Source organism: Vombatus ursinus, unplaced genomic scaffold (assembly GCF_900497805.2).
Source record: "Vombatus ursinus unplaced genomic scaffold, bare-nosed wombat genome assembly UNPS02014825.1, whole genome shotgun sequence".
Lineage (NCBI taxonomy): Eukaryota > Metazoa > Chordata > Mammalia > Diprotodontia > Vombatidae > Vombatus > Vombatus ursinus.
The window spans coordinates 8,043,135-8,060,646 of record NW_020954603.1 but is presented as its reverse complement, the minus strand read 5'-3'; the positions used below and the strand labels follow the sequence as shown (position 1 = coordinate 8,060,646).

Genomic DNA, 17,512 nt, shown 5'->3' with positions numbered 1-17,512 from the left:
TGTAGAGAGAAAAAGAGAATATCTAGGAGACATTATTAGTTAATTGATATTAGCATCGAATGTTTATGGGGGAGAGCCCCAAGGCTCTATTCTATTTAACATTTTGCTCAGTGATCTGGATTAATGCCCTGCATGTAGCAGGATAACCTTTCATCAGATGTGAGAATGCAGAATGAAGGTGGGAGGAAGACCTAAGACAATGGATGACTCTGGTGGGTTAGGTTAGGGCAAATGTAAACTGGAATGGAATGGGGTGAACGTAAAGTGTTAGGCTTGGGTCCCAAAAGTCACCACCAGAAGCCCCAGATGGACTAGTGCAGAGCCTAACTGAGGGTTTTGCCCGACTTTTCATCCCTAGGACCCCTAAACTAGCCCCAGGCCAGATGTGGGGGAAGAGATCGGGGAGAGGCAGCAGAGACGGGGTGTGTGGGGGCATCAGGCAGCTTCCCAGAGTGAGAGCGCCATCAACCCCAGTCCCACTTCTCTCCTAGGTCATTTCTCCATCTTCATCTTCCTGGGTCTCTGACACTGCTCTCCTCCACTTCTCCTCTCCTTGTCTAACCCCTCTTCAGTCTCCTTAACTCTCTTCCTGCAGCTCACACCCTTTAACTGTGGCTGGCCCCCAAGGCTGTGTCCTGGGCTCTTTTCTCCCTCCACACTCTCTTAGCAGCTCCTTACCCCCAGGGATCAGTTCACATCTCCATGCACATGATTCCCAGATGACGCTGTCTGTTTTCACCTCTCTGCTGAGTCCAGTCCCTTGTGACCAGCTACCTGTTGGACATCTCAGATTGGAATGTCATGGGTGTCTCAAACACAGTACGTCCAAACTATCAAGGACACCACCCTCCTCCCAGTTACCCAGGCTCCCCTTTGGTGACATCCCTTAGTCCTCACCTGTACTCACCAGGTGCAGCTAGGTGATGCAGTGGAGAGAGCCCTGGGCCTGGAGTAAGAAAGACCTGACTTCAACTAGCAGTGGAACCCTGGACAAGTCACTGAACCTCTGTCTGCCTCAGTTTCCTCATCTATAAAATTGGGATAATAATAGCACTTACTTCCCAGGGTTCTTGTGAGGATCAAATAAAATCATATTTGTAGAGCACTTAGCACAATGCCTGGCACATAGTAGACACTCTATAAATGCTTACTGTTATTGTCGTAAGCCATAACATGCTAAAGAAACGTCGGCCAGCATTTGTCACCAGCCTGGTGCATAGCATAGACCTCAGCAAATAGCAGTGATGTGGACAGTCCAAATATTTTGTCTCATTTATTCATTGGATAAAGAACCTAAAGCTGAGAGAGGGAAAATAAGCAGGGTCCTACAGATGGAAGATGCTAGAGCAGGACTTGAAGCCGACCCTTCCCAGGCTCCAGGTCCCGTGCTGCCTCTCCCCTGGTAGGCTGCCTAGGGCTCAGAGTAGGCTCTTGGGGTAAGGTTGGCCATGTTGGGTGGTGCTGATACACTCCTCTGTCCTCAGCGCTGCCCAGGCCTCCCATCGAACTGGTGGTGACAGAGACCACAGCTACAAGCGTGACCCTGACCTGGGACTCAGGGAATGCAGAGCCCGTGTCCTACTATGGCATCCAGTACCGGCCAACAGCCGGGGACAGCACATTCCAGGAGGTGGATGGTGTGGCCACCACACGCTACAGCATCGGCGGCCTCAGCCCTTTTTCAGAGTACGAGTTCCGTGTGCTAGCTGTGAACAATATAGGGCGTGGGCCACCCAGTGAGCTGGTGACAGCCCGCACAGGGGAACAGGCACCTTCTAGCCCGCCACTGCGCGTGCAAGCCCGCATGCTGAGCGCAAGCACCATGCTTGTGCAGTGGGAGCCCCCAGATGAGCCCAACGGTCTGGTGCGCGGCTACCGTGTCTACTACACTCCAGATGCCCTGCTGCCCCTCAGCTCCTGGCACAAGCACAACACGGACGACAGCCACCTCACCACCGTGGGCAGCCTGGTAACCGGCATCACCTACAGCATCCGCGTGCTGGCGTTCACTGCTGTTGGCGACGGGCCACCCTCTGCCCCCATCCAGGTCAAGACGCAGCAGGGAGGTGTGTGATGTGGACCAGCAGGCTTTCTGTAGGGTGGAGCATTTTCCCCTCTCCCTCCAGTCCAGTGGGCTCGCTCAGTCTTCAGCCCCGGCAGGAGGTGGCTTCTCCTGGTCTGGGCACGTGTAAATTACAGCCCTGGCTCAGGCAGTGCAGTCTTTAATGGGCTAAAGCTCACAAGATAAAATCAAATGTGAAGTCTCATACTTGGATCCCAAAAGTCAGCTGCCAGGTATGAGGTGTGGCAGGTGTGGCTAGACAGCAGCTCATCTGAAGAAGATCTGGGGGGGTTAGTGGACTGCAAGCTCAGTCTGAGTCTGCAGGATAGTGTAACATAGTGGCCAAGGAAGCTCACGCATTCCTAGTCTTAAGTCTCAGACTAGGGAGGTGATGGTTCATCCCACGTGCTATGCCTGGTCAGTCTGCCTCCAGAGGACATCGTAGCGGGCCTCTGAGTCTATGCCATGTGATATTGGTTAAAGAACCTGAGTTGCCCAGTGTAGAGAAGAGAAGATGGGGCGGGGGACAGGAGAGCTGGTCATAGGGAGGGGGCTGAGCTCTGTTCTACTTGACCCCAGAGGGCAGAACAGTGAGGAGCAGGGGAGGGAAGGTGTTGCAGAAGCAGATTGAGGCTGGATGTCTAGAGAAGTATCTCACTGGGTAGGCCTGTCCCAGAGGGGCAGGGAGCTCCCCTCTCTGGACTTCTTTCAGGTAGCAGTGATCTCTTGTCAAGGGTGCAGTTGTTGGGTCCTGGCCTAGTTTCAGGCCTGGGTGGGACTGGAAGCCTCACTCAGAGTTTCTGCCAGCTCTGCTAGGGTGATGGGGTTGGCAGGGAGTGGCCAGGTGCTACTTCAGGAGGGAGCTGACTGTCTCCTGGGGCCCATTTCAGTGCCGGCCCAGCCCGCAGACTTCCAGGCTGAGGCTGAGTCAGACACCAGGGTCCTGCTGTCATGGCTGCTGCCCCCTCAGGAGCGAATCACCAAATATGAGCTGCTGTACTGGGAAGCAGAAGATGGACCCCAGGTGAGCAGGGCCAAGGGTTGGGGCAGGGGAGATACTCAGCCCGCCTTGTTTGTTCAGTGCACCCACCAAATGGACTCTCATCAAGGAGGCGGGATCACTACTGAGACCCCCAGAAGTTTATTGAATGCCAAATCCAAGAAAGGAGTGGGCTCAGATTGGCAAAAGTCATGATCAGGAGAGCCGAGAAGTCTCCATACCAAGCGGCGTCCTGGAGCCTTGGGGGAGGGCTTGTGGCACCCCTGGTTCTAAAGACACAGGATAAAGCAAAGAGTGGGGGGTAGGGTGTGGAGGAGTCAGCATCGTGGATTAAGGGAGATATCCTTAGATGAGGAAGTCCAGGAGCCAGAGCAGTCCTGGCCTGGTTGCAGGATGGGTGTGGGCCCCTCCTTCCCTGGAGTGCTCAGGCAGGGCTTGGATGACCACTTGTCAGGGATATGGGACCTCGGTTAAATGCCTCTCAGGTCCTCTCTGACTCTCAGACCTGTAATCCATCGAGATGATAGCACTAGAAAGGTCCTGCCAGAAGACCGTCTCTGGCCTGAGGAGGTCAGGCGTGCCCTCAGGGGTGTCCTAGTCTGAAGGGGGAGATGGGGAACAGGAGAATCAGATCCAAAGAGGGACAATCGCTTTGTTGAGTAACTGGTTCCTTCTGTTCTTCTAGCAAAAAGTGACCTTTGACCCCACTTCATCCTATGTCCTGGAGGACCTGAAGCCAGACACCCTATACCGCTTCCAGCTGGCTGCCCGTTCAGACCTGGGGGTTGGGGTGTTCACACCCCCCATCGAGACACGCACACAGCAGTCCAGTAAGTGTCCTGAGCTGGTCACCTCCTGTCCTGGGCCTCCTGGCCCTGCTAGGGCTTTCCCAAGGCCTGGGGCACATACTCCCTCCCTCAACTTGTATCTTCTTCGAGGCTGCTGAGACCTGGGCTTAGGGCTCCTTCAGAGATAAGGAGAGAACCTGGTAAGTGGCCTCAAGTCTGAGATGGAGCTCGAAGGCCCCCAGCCCTTCTCCCCCTCTCCTCCCGTCCCCCCAGCCCTTCTCCCCAGCCCTCCTCCTTCTCTCTTCCCCTCCCCCAGCCCTCCTCCCACTCTCTTGCCCTCCCCCATCCCTTCTTCCCCTCTCCTCCCCTCCCCCAGCCCTCCTCCCTATCTCTTCTTCCTGCCATTCCTCTGTGGGATATAGATAGGGTTAAGGGATATCATCCAACCTCCCCTGGCCCCTTTGGGTCTTGCTGCCCACCTCCTACCCTCCACCCCACCAGGGCCGTGCCCGCAGGGCTGAGCAGAACAGGTCTGATCTTTGTGACTGCCCTTCAGACCCTCAGGGGCAGCTCTCATGTCCATCCCCCATCCTTTTAATGGCTCCTCCTCTTCTGGGGTGTGCCCATTGGACACCATCTGTGAGGAGCCCCGAAGATGTGTAGGGGCAGGAAGGCCCACCGCATTCACCAAAGCCTTTCCCCTTGGTGACAGTTGTATTGCCAGTGAGTTTCCCATGGTCTCTCCTGGGGCCAAGCAGAACAAGGCTAATCAGACTTCTTCCTCCATGTGTTGGAAGCCAGCCTCTGTGTCCCCCCAAATGTTCTCTGGGCTGCACATCCTGCTTGCATCAGTGACTCCTCATGGGACCTCATGTCCATTTCTCCCCACATCCTGCTCGTCTTCTCTGAATGTTCTCTCACTTGTTAATGACTTCCCCTAAAATGTACACCAATACCCCCACCCCCACCAGAACTGGACCCAGTCTTTCTAAGGTGATCTGACCAAGGTGGAGGACAATGGGCTGGTCACCTCCTTGTTTCTAGAAGCCCTGCATCTCTCTTTGTGCAGCCCAAAAGCATGCAAAAGCATGTTTGCTTTGTTGGCTCTCATTCCGTTCATACTGCTTGTTCAGTGGGCCTGTGGTCCACTACAACCCACAAGTCTTTTTTATGGCCATCACCCTTCTTTGCAAAGCTCTCTCCAGACATAGATGGCCTGGAAACGTTTTCAGGTCCTCTAACATGTCATTTAGGAGCTTAAGTGTTTGATAACCCCAGGAGTGGCCATCAGCTCCCCCTTATAAGTGTTTAGACTCACAAGGCTTCAAAACACACAAGTTTTATTTATACAATAAAGGGCACAAATCTGAGCCCATAGCACATCAAGAGACTCTTTCAGGGACCTTCTGCCTTCTCTCAGGGACCAATGCAATACTGGGCCTCCCAACAAGTAAGAAGGGTTTAATTTGCTAGAGGGTCAAGGGGACCCACTTCTCAGTCCTACTGCCTTAGGGACCCGAACATGAGGCCACCCCCTGACTTCCCTGGAATGTGGCCCCCAGCACAGGCCAGGATTTGAGGTTTTTTTCTCCCCATCAGGTTCTGTGTCCCATTCTCCTGCCATCCTCTTCTCTGCCACCATGCAGATATTCTCTACCTAGTCTGTCCATCACTGCCCCATCCTCCGTTTCTGGCAGGCACTCTGGGCCTTTCTTGCCACAAGGCATCCTCATTCCAGAGATGCTCTGATGCTGCCTTGTCTCAGCACTACTTTGCCGCTCTTGGTCCCGGTCCCTGAAGTGTTTCTGCCCCTGGCCGGGTGATGGGACTGGCTTCTGAGGCTGACCTCCTGCCTCTTCCTCTTGAGGATCACAAAGCCCCCACCTGCTCGTTAGGAAAGCCCCTCTTAAGGCGCTGGGTATGCTGAGTCCTTCTTGCTTCTAGTCCCTGGATGATGGATCACCAGCATCAGCAGCCCTGTTACAGATGTAGATTTGCGTCCCCACTACACAGTTGACTGCATCGGACTTCACATTTGTCCCTAAGAAGCCGCATCTTTTTAGATTTGGCCCTATTCTAGCCTGTCAAGGTTCTTTTGGATCCTGAATCTGTGGTTCTGGCTGTCAGCTCTTCCTCCCAGTTTGGTACCATCTGCAAGGGTGACACGCATGCCCCATCTGCCTTTGTTTGGACTAAGGCAGGGGTAACCGTGCCAGACACCACAGACCTCTGGGGCACCTCACCGGACGACCTTGCGTCAGGACGTTGGACCACCAGGGACTGCTCTTTAAGGCCAGTCCTTCAGTCCATTCAGAATCTGGCTTGTCTGACTTGACTCCCTTCTCTCTGCCTCTTCCACAAGAAAAAAGAGACTTTGTCAAATGCTGCCTCTAGTGCACTGGCCCAGTAACCCTTTCATAAAGGGAAAGATGGGTGGTTTGGCTTGCCCAGTGCTTAGAGAGTTGACTCCCAGAAACCAGTCTGACTTCAGTAAAGCCATCAGCAAGAAGAGGCCAAGCCTTGACTGCCTGATGAGCCTACAGAAAGGTCCAACTGCCCAATCTCCACCCACATGGCAAGGGCAAGGCCCTTTCCGGCTCCCTACCACTGTCCTGGACTAGGCCTGTGCCCTGCAAATTGGGCCTAATCTGTCTTGGCAGGATTAATTCTCACAGAAGCACCTTTGCACCCACTGCTGGGGAAGGACACAAAATGAATGCTTTGGCTTCAAAGCTAGAGTCCAGAGCCTGGACACCCCAGTCTGGCTCCATGCCCCTTTCCTGCCCATCTCTCCTCCCCTATCCCCATCTCTGCCCTCCACAAGTCACTGTGTTTATCTGCCCTAACCCCAACCTGACCCTTGCTCAGGTAAGTCTGCATGTGGGATCCAACCTCCTTCTCCTCCTTCCCTCCACCCCCCATCTCAACCATGTCTCCATCTCTTCCACTGGGGAGGCTCCCAGCCAGGCTGTTCCAGGTATATTCACACCATTCTGAGGGTCAGAAGTAACACAACTGACTGGGTACAATGTCTGATGTCCACGTGCTACTGAGGCGAGGGTGGAGGCAGTGACCCTCGTGTGGTGGTGTCTGGAGTAGCCAGGGAAGGGAGTTAAGAAAGATGTCCCCTGAGAGGATATAGGTGTGAGTGTGTATGTGTGAGCATATGTGCGTGTTAGCATGAGCAAGGGTCTGTATGTGTGAGGGTATAAGTGTATGCGTGCAAAGAGGAACATATGTTGCAGTCCATGTGAATGCATGTGTGTTGTGTGTGTGAAGCTTGAGGCAGCCCATGACATCCAAAGACAGGATGTAGGTTTAGAATTTGACACACACTTGGAAGCCACGCAGATGACTCCTGACATTACAGGGGAGGAAACTGAGACCCAGAAAAGGGAAGTGACTTGTCCAGGGTCACAAAGTCAGTATGTGGCAGAGCTGGGCTTCAGACCCAGGGCCTCTGACTGGCTGTGTCTGTGTCTGTGCATGTCTAAATGTGGAGGGGCCAGCTGAGTCAGAGTGCAGGGCCAGGGGAAGAGGCGGCCCGGGGGTGGTTTGACCTGGGCTCCCCATTGCTCCCCAGAAGCAGTCGCCTGGCTGGGTCTGAGACTCGCCTCATCGCACCCAGCCCTGCCTGCTGCCCCCTTCATGCTTCACCTCCCTCCATCTCGCCGCTTCCTCCATTTCTGTCCCGCCAGCCCCCTCTGCCCCTCCCCAGGACGTTCGGTGTGTCAGTACCAGCTCCACCACGGTCTGGGTAAGTTGGGTCCCACCTCCGGCTGCCAGCCGCAATGGCGTCATCACCCAGTACTCCATCGCCTACCAGGCGGTGGATGGCGAGGACACTGCCCGGCACGTGGTGGATGGCATTGGACCAGACAGCTCCAGCTGGGAGATCCAGGACCTGGAGAAGTGGACAGAATACAGGGTGTGGGTGCGGGCCCACACGGATGTAGGGCCAGGCCCCGAGAGCCCCCCGGTGCTGGTGCGCACCGATGAGGACGGTAGGTGCTACTTTTGAGCAGGGGGGGACGGGTTTGGGGGGGAAGGGTACAGCTGATTTTTCTCTCCCTTTCCCTCCTCCTTCTCTCTCTGTCACCCCTCCCTCTCTGTCCCTCTCTATCTCTCTTTCTCCTTCCCCCTGCCCCATCCTTCCAGCAACCCTTCCCTCTGGTGCCCACGGGAGCTTCCCCCCTGGGAGCAGTCACCCTCTTCACTCCTCCATCCTTCCTGCTCTCCTCCTGCCTCTCAGACTTGTCCTACTCAGTCCCTCCCTTGCCTCTCAAAGCTGCATTTCCAGCTTCCTGTGGGACGTGTAAGAACGCACCCCTCCTCTTCTGCTCCCCCCGCTCCTTCCCAGCTTGATGCTTCCTCTCCAGTCTAGTGAATCCACAGCTGGACCTGCCTCTCCTTCCCAGTCCCTCCCGTCTCCCTGATTGTCCCATCCACCTGGAGATACTGCTTTTCCTGCGTCTTTGTGAAAAAAACTAGGTCTCACCCTGGCAGCTGTGATAGTGCACTTGTGGGCGGCAGCCCTGCCCCCTCCGGGCAATATGGCTCTAGACTGTTTAAGGTGGTCTGAAGGCAGGAAGCGTGGGCCCTGACTGTGGGGTCCAAGGACCTGGCTTCACATCCCAACTCTGATGCTTCCTAAGTGACCTTGGGTCAGTCACTTAATTTCCTCAGGTGTAAAATGGGGTGGTTGGACTCCTGGACTTGATGTTCCTTCCAGTTCTCAAGCTGTGGTCCCAAGTCACCCCCCACCCGAGCCTCAGTTTCCTTCTCTGTAAAATGGGAGATTGGCCTGGGTGGCTGCTGAGAGCCCTTCCAGGCTTCTCTCAGATCCCAGGTAAAAGAGGTGCCTCCTAACTGGGGTGAAGAGTCCCACATTCTCCTACCTGCCAGGCTGGGGAGCCCCCGGGACACCCTGGCTTGGCTCTGCCTCCTTGTCTTGAGGACAGGAGGGCTCCTGGAGGTGCTTTGCCATCCACAAATGCTTCTGTCAGTGACTCGGATTGAGAGGAGGCAGGCGTGCTCGCAGCTGCTGACAGAGCCAGAAGCCAGAAGGATCTTGGCAGGCGGAAGCCTCGGGTTGAAAAGGGATGAATGAAAAGTCTTGTACTTGGGTACAGAAAAGCGACTTTCCAAACCGAGGCTGGGGAAGGAAGGTGCCTACTGTGTACCAGGCACGGTGCTAGGTGCTTTATAGATACCATCTCACTTGATCCTCACAAAAACCTAGGAAGCAGGTGTTGTTATCCCCATTTTACAGATGAGGAAACTGAGGTAGACAGAGGTGAAATCACTTGCCCATTTCACTTTGTGAAATCACAAAACAAGTGTCTGAGGCAGGATTTAAATTTGGGTCTTCTTTTTTGGGGGGGGGGTTGGTTAGGCATTGGGGTTAAGTGACTTGCCCAGGGTCACACAGCTAGTATATATTTTGGGGGGGTGGGGCAGGCGCTAGGCAGTGGGGTTAAGTGACTTGCCCAGGGTCACACAGCTAGTGAGTGTTACGTGTCAGAGGCCAGATTTGAACACAGATCCTCCTGACTTCAGCGCCAGTGGTCTATCCACTGCGCTATCTAGCTGCCCGTAAATTCGGGTCTTCTTGACACCAGGTTCCAGTGCTCTACCATCCTGAGCACCACTCCGCTGCCTTGGCTAGACAATATTGTGTCTAAAGAAGATCTGGGGGTTTTAGTGGGCTGCAAGCTCAGTATCAGTCATCAGTGTGATGGGATGCCCAGGAAGCTTGTGGAATTGTGAGCTCCATTAAGGGGTATAGCCTCAAGAAATAAGGAGATGAATGATATCAGTGCACACTGCCTGGGGCCCCTGGCATCCAGGAGGTCAGGGTCTGATAGGTACCAGCCACCTCTGAACCCTGAGCCCTGGCCTCAGCCCTGCTGGTCAGCAAGGACATTGAGGAGAGCAGGAGAGCTTTCAGAGCAGGGAAGCTGGCATGGGGGAAGAGCCAGAGAGGAGGCCCTAGGGGAGAATGAGGGCTGGAAAGAAGGCCGGGGTGGGGGGTGACACGAGGAGAGAAGGCCCCAGCATTGGGGGGAGGGGACACAAGGGCTGGCTTCAAGCATCTGAGGGGTTCCCAGGCCCCGTTCTGCTGGGCCCCCAGGGCAGAGCTAGGAACAGTGGGGAAGGCTATTGAGAGGCACCCTGGGCTCGGTGTCAGGAAGAAAAGCCGAGGCTAGCCTAGGAGGTCTGTGAGCAAAGGTTCTGTGGCAGGGAATCACAAGTACTCCATGCTGGCCAAGGCTAAGCATATGGGAGGGAAAATAGAGACAAATGTAGGTATGGCAAGCCAAGAAGTTTGTATCTCCTTCTAGAAGCTGGGGAGCCAGGGAGGGATGTGGTCAGACCTTTGTATTTGGCAGTTGTGTGGAGGGCAGACGGGGGCGGGGACCCAGAACACCCAATTTGGAGGCTCTTAAAACAATCCTGAGTGGTGGACAAGGGCCTGGACTGGTCATGAGGAGAGAGATGCTGATGAGGTAGAAAGTCCGGGGCTTGGCTGGAGGGGCATGGGGGCTCATCCTCTCTTGTTCCCCTCTCCAGGGGCCTGGCCCCCAAGGGAGGCTGTTCCAAGCAGCCCTTTCTGGTGCCAGCCCTGAGGCAGAGACGTCTGTGGAGCCCAGGTACTCATTCTTGGGGCATTTAGGGAGAAAGTTGCTCCTTCCGCCCAGGTTTCTGCATTGTGTCAGCCAACGGTGTTGGCCATCCTCATCCCCTGCCCTGTGGCAGCCAGGGCGTGGTGGTCAATCCATCAACAAGCATTTGTTAAGCACCTACTGAGTGCAGGCGCTGTGCGAAGCACTGGCTAGTGCTCCATGTCTAGGGAGAACCTGGTGACCTTGAGACCAGACTTAAAGATTTGCCCAGTGACAGAGGATGTGGGCTGGGCTCTGCAGCCGCCCAGGGGCCAGGCCTCAGTCCTCCCTGGAGCTGAGTGGGCAGTGAGGGCCTCAGAGCATCAGTGGGCTGAGGCTTAAGGGGGAGAATCTTAGAGGGGCGGGGGCGTGACTCCTCCAGGGGCCGAGCTGACCCGGGAGGTACATCCTGTGAGGCTGCCCCAGCCCGACGTGCCTCGTTCCCCTCTGTCCGCAGTGCCCAGCGCACCCCCGAGGAAGGTGGAGGTGGAGTCAGTGAACTCAACGGCCGTGCATGTGTCCTGGAAGCTGCCCGTGTCCAGCAAACAGCATGGCCAGATCCGCGGCTACCAGGTCACCTACGTGAGGCTCGAGAACAATGAGCCCCGTGGGCAGCCGGTCATCAAGGACGTGATGCTCGCTGAAGCCCAGGTAGCCAGCCAGCAGAGTGCAGGAAGGCTGGAGACAGGGAGAGGGGACCATCAGGACCAGCGGCCAGGGACTGGCTAGGAACAGGAGGATGGAGGACCAAGTGGGGTGGGACAGGAGGCCCTTAGGCCTGAAGAGGGTCATGGCAGAGGCTGGGCGCAGTCTTCTTGGGGCCAGGGAGATTTGGGGGGAGGGGGTGGAGCCAGGAGCTGGCACAGGCCCTACCCTGGGACTTGGCCAGATCCAAGAGGCGATGTGGGACAGGAGAGAGGCCAGCCCCTCTCTGGGGTTGCCACCTCCAGAACTCACGCCCCAGACCCCACGCATGGAGAGGCCTTGGTCCCTGCATTGCGCCTCAGGCCTCCTCTCTCTGAGCAGAGCTGGGACCTCCTGAGACTCCCCTCCCAGACAGCTGAGGGGGGTGCCCCAGAGGGCAGAGGGTCAGGACCAGCAGTAGCCCCTTGATCTCAGGGCCCTGGCACAGAGGGAGGGAGGCTTGTGGGGGCAGATGAGAGGGTCATCTCATCACAGTGAGACAAACTGAGGGCTTGCTGAGCACCCCCGGGCAAGCCCCTGTCCAGACTCAGGGGCATGCCAAAGAGACACCACCTCAGGCGAGATCCAGCCTGCACAGAAACATAGTCCCTGACCCTCACAAAGACCTCTAAGGCAGCTGCTCCTGCTTGGAGCTCTCCACTGACAGGGAGCTCACCCCCTGCCGCTGTTCACCTAGGCAGCTGAGACCCCTTTGGGAAGCATGTCCTGAGATCCAGCCTTGGGGGGCCCTACACCTTGAACCCCTTGCTCCTGGGTGGAGCAGAACCAAGTCAGTCCCTTTCCTATTCCATGGTTAGAAGGTCGTGGATAACATTTTTGCCATTATCCTTTCCCAGGCCCACCTCACCCACCCCTGCCCCACTCCCCACTCCCCACTCCCTTATAACAACAACCTGCCTCCACACCTGCAGGCCCCCACCTTTCAGGTCCGGGAGCTGAACTGGGTGCTGGGGTCCATCTTTTGTGTCCCGTCCCTGTTCCCTGGGTTCTGTGATCCTCATCTTCTCCCTGGCCATCCCTTAGCCTGCTCTTCTCAAACTAAACATCCTCATTGTTCTTTCTTCTTCCACTGGTGGGTGATGGGGTGCTAAGGGGACTAAGTGTCCCTGTTCCCAGGCCAGGCCTGGCTGAGCACACCACCCACCCACGTTTCAGGGCCATTCCTGGAATGCCTGCTGGCGCCTGTCTCTCCCTCCCCGCACTGGCCCCTTTGGGGCAGAGGGAGAAGCTCATTAGGCTGTCTCGTAGTGGCAGAAGAGGCAAGAGAAGAGACAGAATAGCCCCAGAAACCTCCTTCCTGGCAGTGGCCAGGGCTAGGGCTCCTTCCTCTCCGGGAGCCCCTGAGTGCCCACCTCTCACTCTATGCATCCCAGGGATAGACGGCAGCCACTTGGCACGGGCCTTGCCAATGTCTCATTGCTCACCCACAGTCTAGCAGCCCATTGATGTGGCCGCAGAAGCTGAGCCAGAGCATCTGACGGGGCCTCTGTGGGCTGAGTGATCGCTGGGGCGAGGGCCGGCTGTCTGGGCAGGGCATCTCAAGGACACCCGTCTTGGGCTTCTCTCCTACCCACTCCTAGCCCGGCCAGGCCGCCCCATCTGCCAGGCTCGGCGGAGGCCAGAGGCCGTTCCAAGGGAAGCATATGGAGCTGCTGTGCGGCCAGATGGAAGCCTCTGAGGCTGGCCCCAGAAGGCAGGGCATCCGTGTTCCCCCTTTCTGTCAGAGCTATGTCCTGCGCCCCAGGCACCGTGTGATCCCGAGAGCTGAAGGATGTTAATGGTCATCCTGCCCACATCCTCCCTTGGCAGGACTCCTTGCCACAGTACCCCATGCCACCCCTTATGTGGACATTCAGTCTTTGCTCACTGACCTCCAAAGACAGGGAGCTCACTACCTTTCCAGCAGCCTGTTCCACTTTGGAACAGCCCTTGTGGCTAGGAAGCTGTTGGCCGTCAGACAGAAGTCTTCCTTTCAGTGCCTCTGCTCCACTTGCTGTGGCCAAAGAGAACAAGTCTGGCCCCTCTTTCCCATGACAAGACAGCTTTTGTGGACTCTCCTCGCCATCTTGAAACCTTTCCTTGTCCTGCTTCTTGGACCCCTTCCTAAAACCCAGGACAGGCCTGCAGGTGGACCAGAGGGAGCTATCCATGTGATGGCCCCAGGCCCCGCCCATCGCCTTCCTCGCTTCTTGGCCCGTCCCACGTGTTCCACGGTGTGTGGGCAGCCCCTCAGCCCCCACCTTTCAGTGCACATGTGGGCCTTCTGCCTTTTTCTTGGATTTCTTTGGGGTGCAGACCAATTGCAGGGGCATTTGGTCAGAGCAGGGCACAGCCCACAGATGCTTCCCAGGATGGGTGGACTACCAGCACTTAGGCCCACACTCTTCATGTTGACATTCAAGGCCTCCCCACTCTAGTCCCAATGTGCCCCATCAGGCTAGTTCAGGAGTGAGGAACCTGCAGCCTTGAGGCCACATGTGGCCTTCTAGGTCCTCGGGTGTGGCCTTTTGACCGAGTCCAAGTTTTACAGAACAAATTCTTTTATTAAAGGGATTTGTTCTGTGAAGTTTGGATTCAGTCAGAAGGCCGCACTTGAGGATCGAGAGGGCCATGCGTGGCCTCGAGGCGGCAGATTCCCCACCCCTGAGCTGGTTGCTCCCCTGCATGTACCCTCTGCCCGGACAGTGTGTGCATTCCCTTGCCATGGTCATATCCCTCATTTCTCGCCTCTGCCTACATCATTCCTCTCACCTGGAATACCTGCCACCCACTTTGTAGCTGTCAGAATGGGTCTCCATGAACCCACTTGCATCCTCCTTTGATCTGTGGCAGGGGGTCTTAGGCCCCCTCAGACAGCGTCTCTTCTGTCTGGCCCACTGTGGGTACCTGCTTGTCTGGTGCGTGCCATGTGTAGGGCAGGCAGGTTTGAGTGGGCCTGGTCAGCTGGGCCTGCTGTGCAGGCTGGCCCCTCAGGGACCTGGGAGGCCAGGGCCCTGTCTCACCCCCTGGTCTTGCTCTGATTCTGCTTGACCTGCCCATAACTGAGTTCCCCAGGGAGCTATCTCATACCCCTGAGCCCCCTCCTTCTGGCCAGACTTGGCTCTCCCTCACAAATGTCTGTCTCCGTTTCTCTCTCTCCCTCCTGTGGTCAGTGGCGGCCGGAGGAGTCAGAGGACTATGTAAGTAAAGGCATGAGTAGCTGCTCCTCACAGGGGAAAATCTGGTGTGGAGGGGGACAGGCCAAGGAGACCCAGAGCTGTCGGGGCACCCTCTGCCCAGACGCTTTGTCTGCCTGTTGGGTGGTTGGTGATCGCCGCCTCCCAGGTCCCTAAGCCCCACCGAGCTGAGTGGGAGCAAATCCCAGACTTCATTCCCCTGGAGCTAGGGGCTTAAGGACCCAGGAGGCAGGTACCTGAGCCCCCGTGGCTGGGAAAGGTTTGGTGGCAGCCCCAAGTCTATGGGTCCTCAAGAGACCCTCCCCCCCACCCAGGGTTGGTGGCATGGCGTGGCGTGGTGTGGCGTGGCGTGGCGTGGCATGTGTCTGAGTCAAGGTGGGGAGCCTATGCCTACGGGGACACTGGTGTAGACACCAGCACTCCGGCTTCCTCACGATCTCTGGATTCTCTCTCTATCTCTGGTGGGCTCTGAGGGAAGCAGGGTCCATCTGGGCACCTGTCCCTTCCTCCCCTTCTGCTGTCCCCTGGATCTGGGGTCCTCGGGTTTCTATGGTGGTGGTAGCAATGGAGGTGCTAGACCACTGTGGGAGTAGATCTGTCCCCAGGGCCCTAGGCCATCTCTTCCAGCCCCACCCCACCCCCCTTAACTCAACAGAAGAGGAAACAGGCTCCTCAAGGGAGAAGGGGCTTGCCCGGGCCGTGCAGCTGCCCTGCTGGGCTTGAACGTGGTGTGAACTTGCTCCCAGCTACACGTGGGACCCCGAGCCAGCCACATCCCCTTCTCAGGGCCTGTTTCTTCGTCTGTAGAATGAAGGGCTGAGATGAGCCGGTCCTGAGGGCCCAGCGAGGGGCAGCCCTCTGGATCCCCACGGCCAGCTCCTGCTCTGGCCTCCAGGCCTCAGTGAGAGGCTCTGGACCACTAGAAAGCCCCTGACTCTCTTCACGGGCTGAATGGAGCGCTGAGCTGTTTGCTGAGCACAGTATCCTGTGAGCCCTGGGCCTCCCAGATCCCACATGACATGAAGAAGCCTCCGCCTCCTGAGCCCCACAACCTTCCCAGTACCCTGCCAAACTCTTCTTTCCCACTCCCCAGGAAACCACCATTGGAGGCCTGACCCCAGAGACCACCTACTCTATCACCGTTGCTGCCTATACTACCAAAGGAGACGGAGCCCGCAGCAAGCCCAAGATTGTCACCACCACAGGGGCAGGTGAGCCGGGCCGGGGGCAGAAGTCGGGGGGGGCCACCCAAATCCCCGGGAGAGCTGCCCCCGGGGCCTCCCCAGGCCAGAGAGGACCACAAGCGAGGCGGCTCACGCGGCCACGGGGGGCCCTCTTGTTCAGTCCCAGGCCGACCTACCATGATGGTCAGCGCCACAGCCATGAACACCGCCCTCCTCCAGTGGCACCCGCCCAAGGACGTGCCGGGTGAGCTGCTGGGCTACCGGCTGCAGTACCAGCGGGCAGACGAGGAGAAGCCTACCACAGTGGCCTTTGGCCAGGAGGACCACCACTTCACTGTGACTGGCCTGCACAAGGGCGCCACGTACATCTTCCGCCTGTCGGCCAAGAACCGGGCGGGCCCCGGCGAGGCGTCTGAGAAGGAAGTCACCACCCCAGAAGACGCACCCAGCGGCTTTCCACAGAACCTGCAGGTGGTCGGGCTGACCACATCAACCACGGAGCTGCGGTGGGACCCGCCTGTGCTGGCTGAGCGGAACGGGCGCATCACCAACTACACCGTGGTGTATCGGGACATCAACAGCCAACAGGAGCAGCAGAGCGTCACCGGCAGCACCCACCTCACCCTCGCCGGCCTCCTGCCCGACACCACCTACGATGTCAAGGTCCGCGCCCACACCAGCCGCGGCCCGGGGCCTCTCAGCCCCAGCATCCAGTCGCGGACCATGCCAGTGGAGCAAGGTGTGTGAGCCACGCCCGTGCCAGCGGGACCGGCCGCCACAGGGAGGGCGGGCAGCAGGTGGGAGGCCTTGGTGGCAGTCCGCGGATTCTGGCCTTCTTGGGCATTCGAGGTCCTTCACAGTCTGGCGTCACCCACCTTTGCGACCTTGTCTTCTGTTACCTTCTGTACTCTCCGTGCCGGCCAGGCTCTTCTCTCCATCCTCACGATGTGCCCTTGGCTCTCCTGCCTCCAGGACTCTGCTAGGGCCCTTTCCTTGGCCCTGCTTCACCTTCTGAATCCCCTTTCTGATCTCTCTCCTCTGGGAAGGTCTCCCTGATGCCCTGGCCTTCCCAGAACCCTTTGTTTAAGCAGGGGCCCTTCCTCCTTGGGAGCACACTGGAGAGACTTAATAAATGTTTGGTGAATGAAATGAATGGTTTCTTCAGGGAATTTCCCAGTGACTTCTGGTGGTGGGTCTTAATGCCCTCCTGGAATGGCCTTCTGACCTCTGGTGGTGGTGGCCCAGTGACCTCTCGTGGCAGTGGCCCTTTAGTTTTGGTGGTGGCCTTCAGTTGCATTTTCCTGGTGGCTGCTGGCAGCATCAGCTTAGTGGCCAGGGGAGGCCAGTTCCAGCTCCCTGTTGACATGGGGCACACCGTCCTGCTGCCGTGGACCCCCAGGGGACCATTCCTGAAAATTTCCCTCACCACGCCTAGCGCTCGAGGACCCTCTATCCCCACAGACAGAAAACACTCCTGTGACCTTTGTTGATTTAAATTCCAGTGTTTGCCAAGAACTTCCGGGTCAATGCTGTGATGAAGACATCAGTGCTGCTTAGCTGGGAAGTCCCAGACTCCTACAAGTCTTCAGTACCATTTAAGGTATGCCAGGAGTTGGGGCTGAGGGCATCCAAGAGGGCTTCCTCGAGGAGGAGGCGCCAGAGGGGCCCAGAGCCTGTCCCAGGCACAGGGGATGGCCTGCAGTGCCCATGGTAGTGGGAAAGAACAGGAGGGGCCCAGCTGGGCTAGACCAAGGCTGGATACCTGGATGAAAGGTTTCTTCCTAGAGGCTCGGGGTGAAATGGGCACACCTTTGTTTGAGGACATTCATGTTAGTGGCTGAGTGGAGGACAGCCTAGAGAGGGCAGAGGCGTGAGGTGACAAGGGCCTCTGCACCAGGGTGGGGCCGGGTCAGAGGAGAGCAGGAGGCGTAT

At 57.2% G+C, this 17,512-nt stretch overlaps 1 protein-coding gene across 5 annotated transcripts in view; it reads left to right on the top strand.

Moving 5' to 3' along the window:
• The window catches only part of PTPRF (protein tyrosine phosphatase, receptor type F), a 102,014-nt gene that overhangs the window by 61,007 nt on the left and 23,495 nt on the right, over positions 1 to 17,512 (top strand). For 3 of the 5 annotated variants that reach the window (XM_027838100.1, XM_027838099.1, XM_027838102.1), the window contains exons 9-17: positions 1,485 to 2,066; positions 2,953 to 3,086; positions 3,748 to 3,892; positions 7,549 to 7,854; positions 10,973 to 11,166; positions 14,373 to 14,399; positions 15,490 to 15,607; positions 15,741 to 16,319; positions 17,083 to 17,180. In XM_027838100.1, coding sequence (XP_027693901.1) covers positions 1,485 to 2,066; positions 2,953 to 3,086; positions 3,748 to 3,892; positions 7,549 to 7,854; positions 10,973 to 11,166; positions 14,373 to 14,399; positions 15,490 to 15,607; positions 15,741 to 16,319; positions 17,083 to 17,180 — 2,183 coding nt within the window. The remainder of the gene's footprint in view (positions 1 to 1,484; positions 2,067 to 2,952; positions 3,087 to 3,747; positions 3,893 to 7,548; positions 7,855 to 10,972; positions 11,167 to 14,372; positions 14,400 to 15,489; positions 15,608 to 15,740; positions 16,320 to 17,082; positions 17,181 to 17,512) is intronic. The other 2 variants (XM_027838101.1, XM_027838103.1) reach the window with 1 other exon arrangement.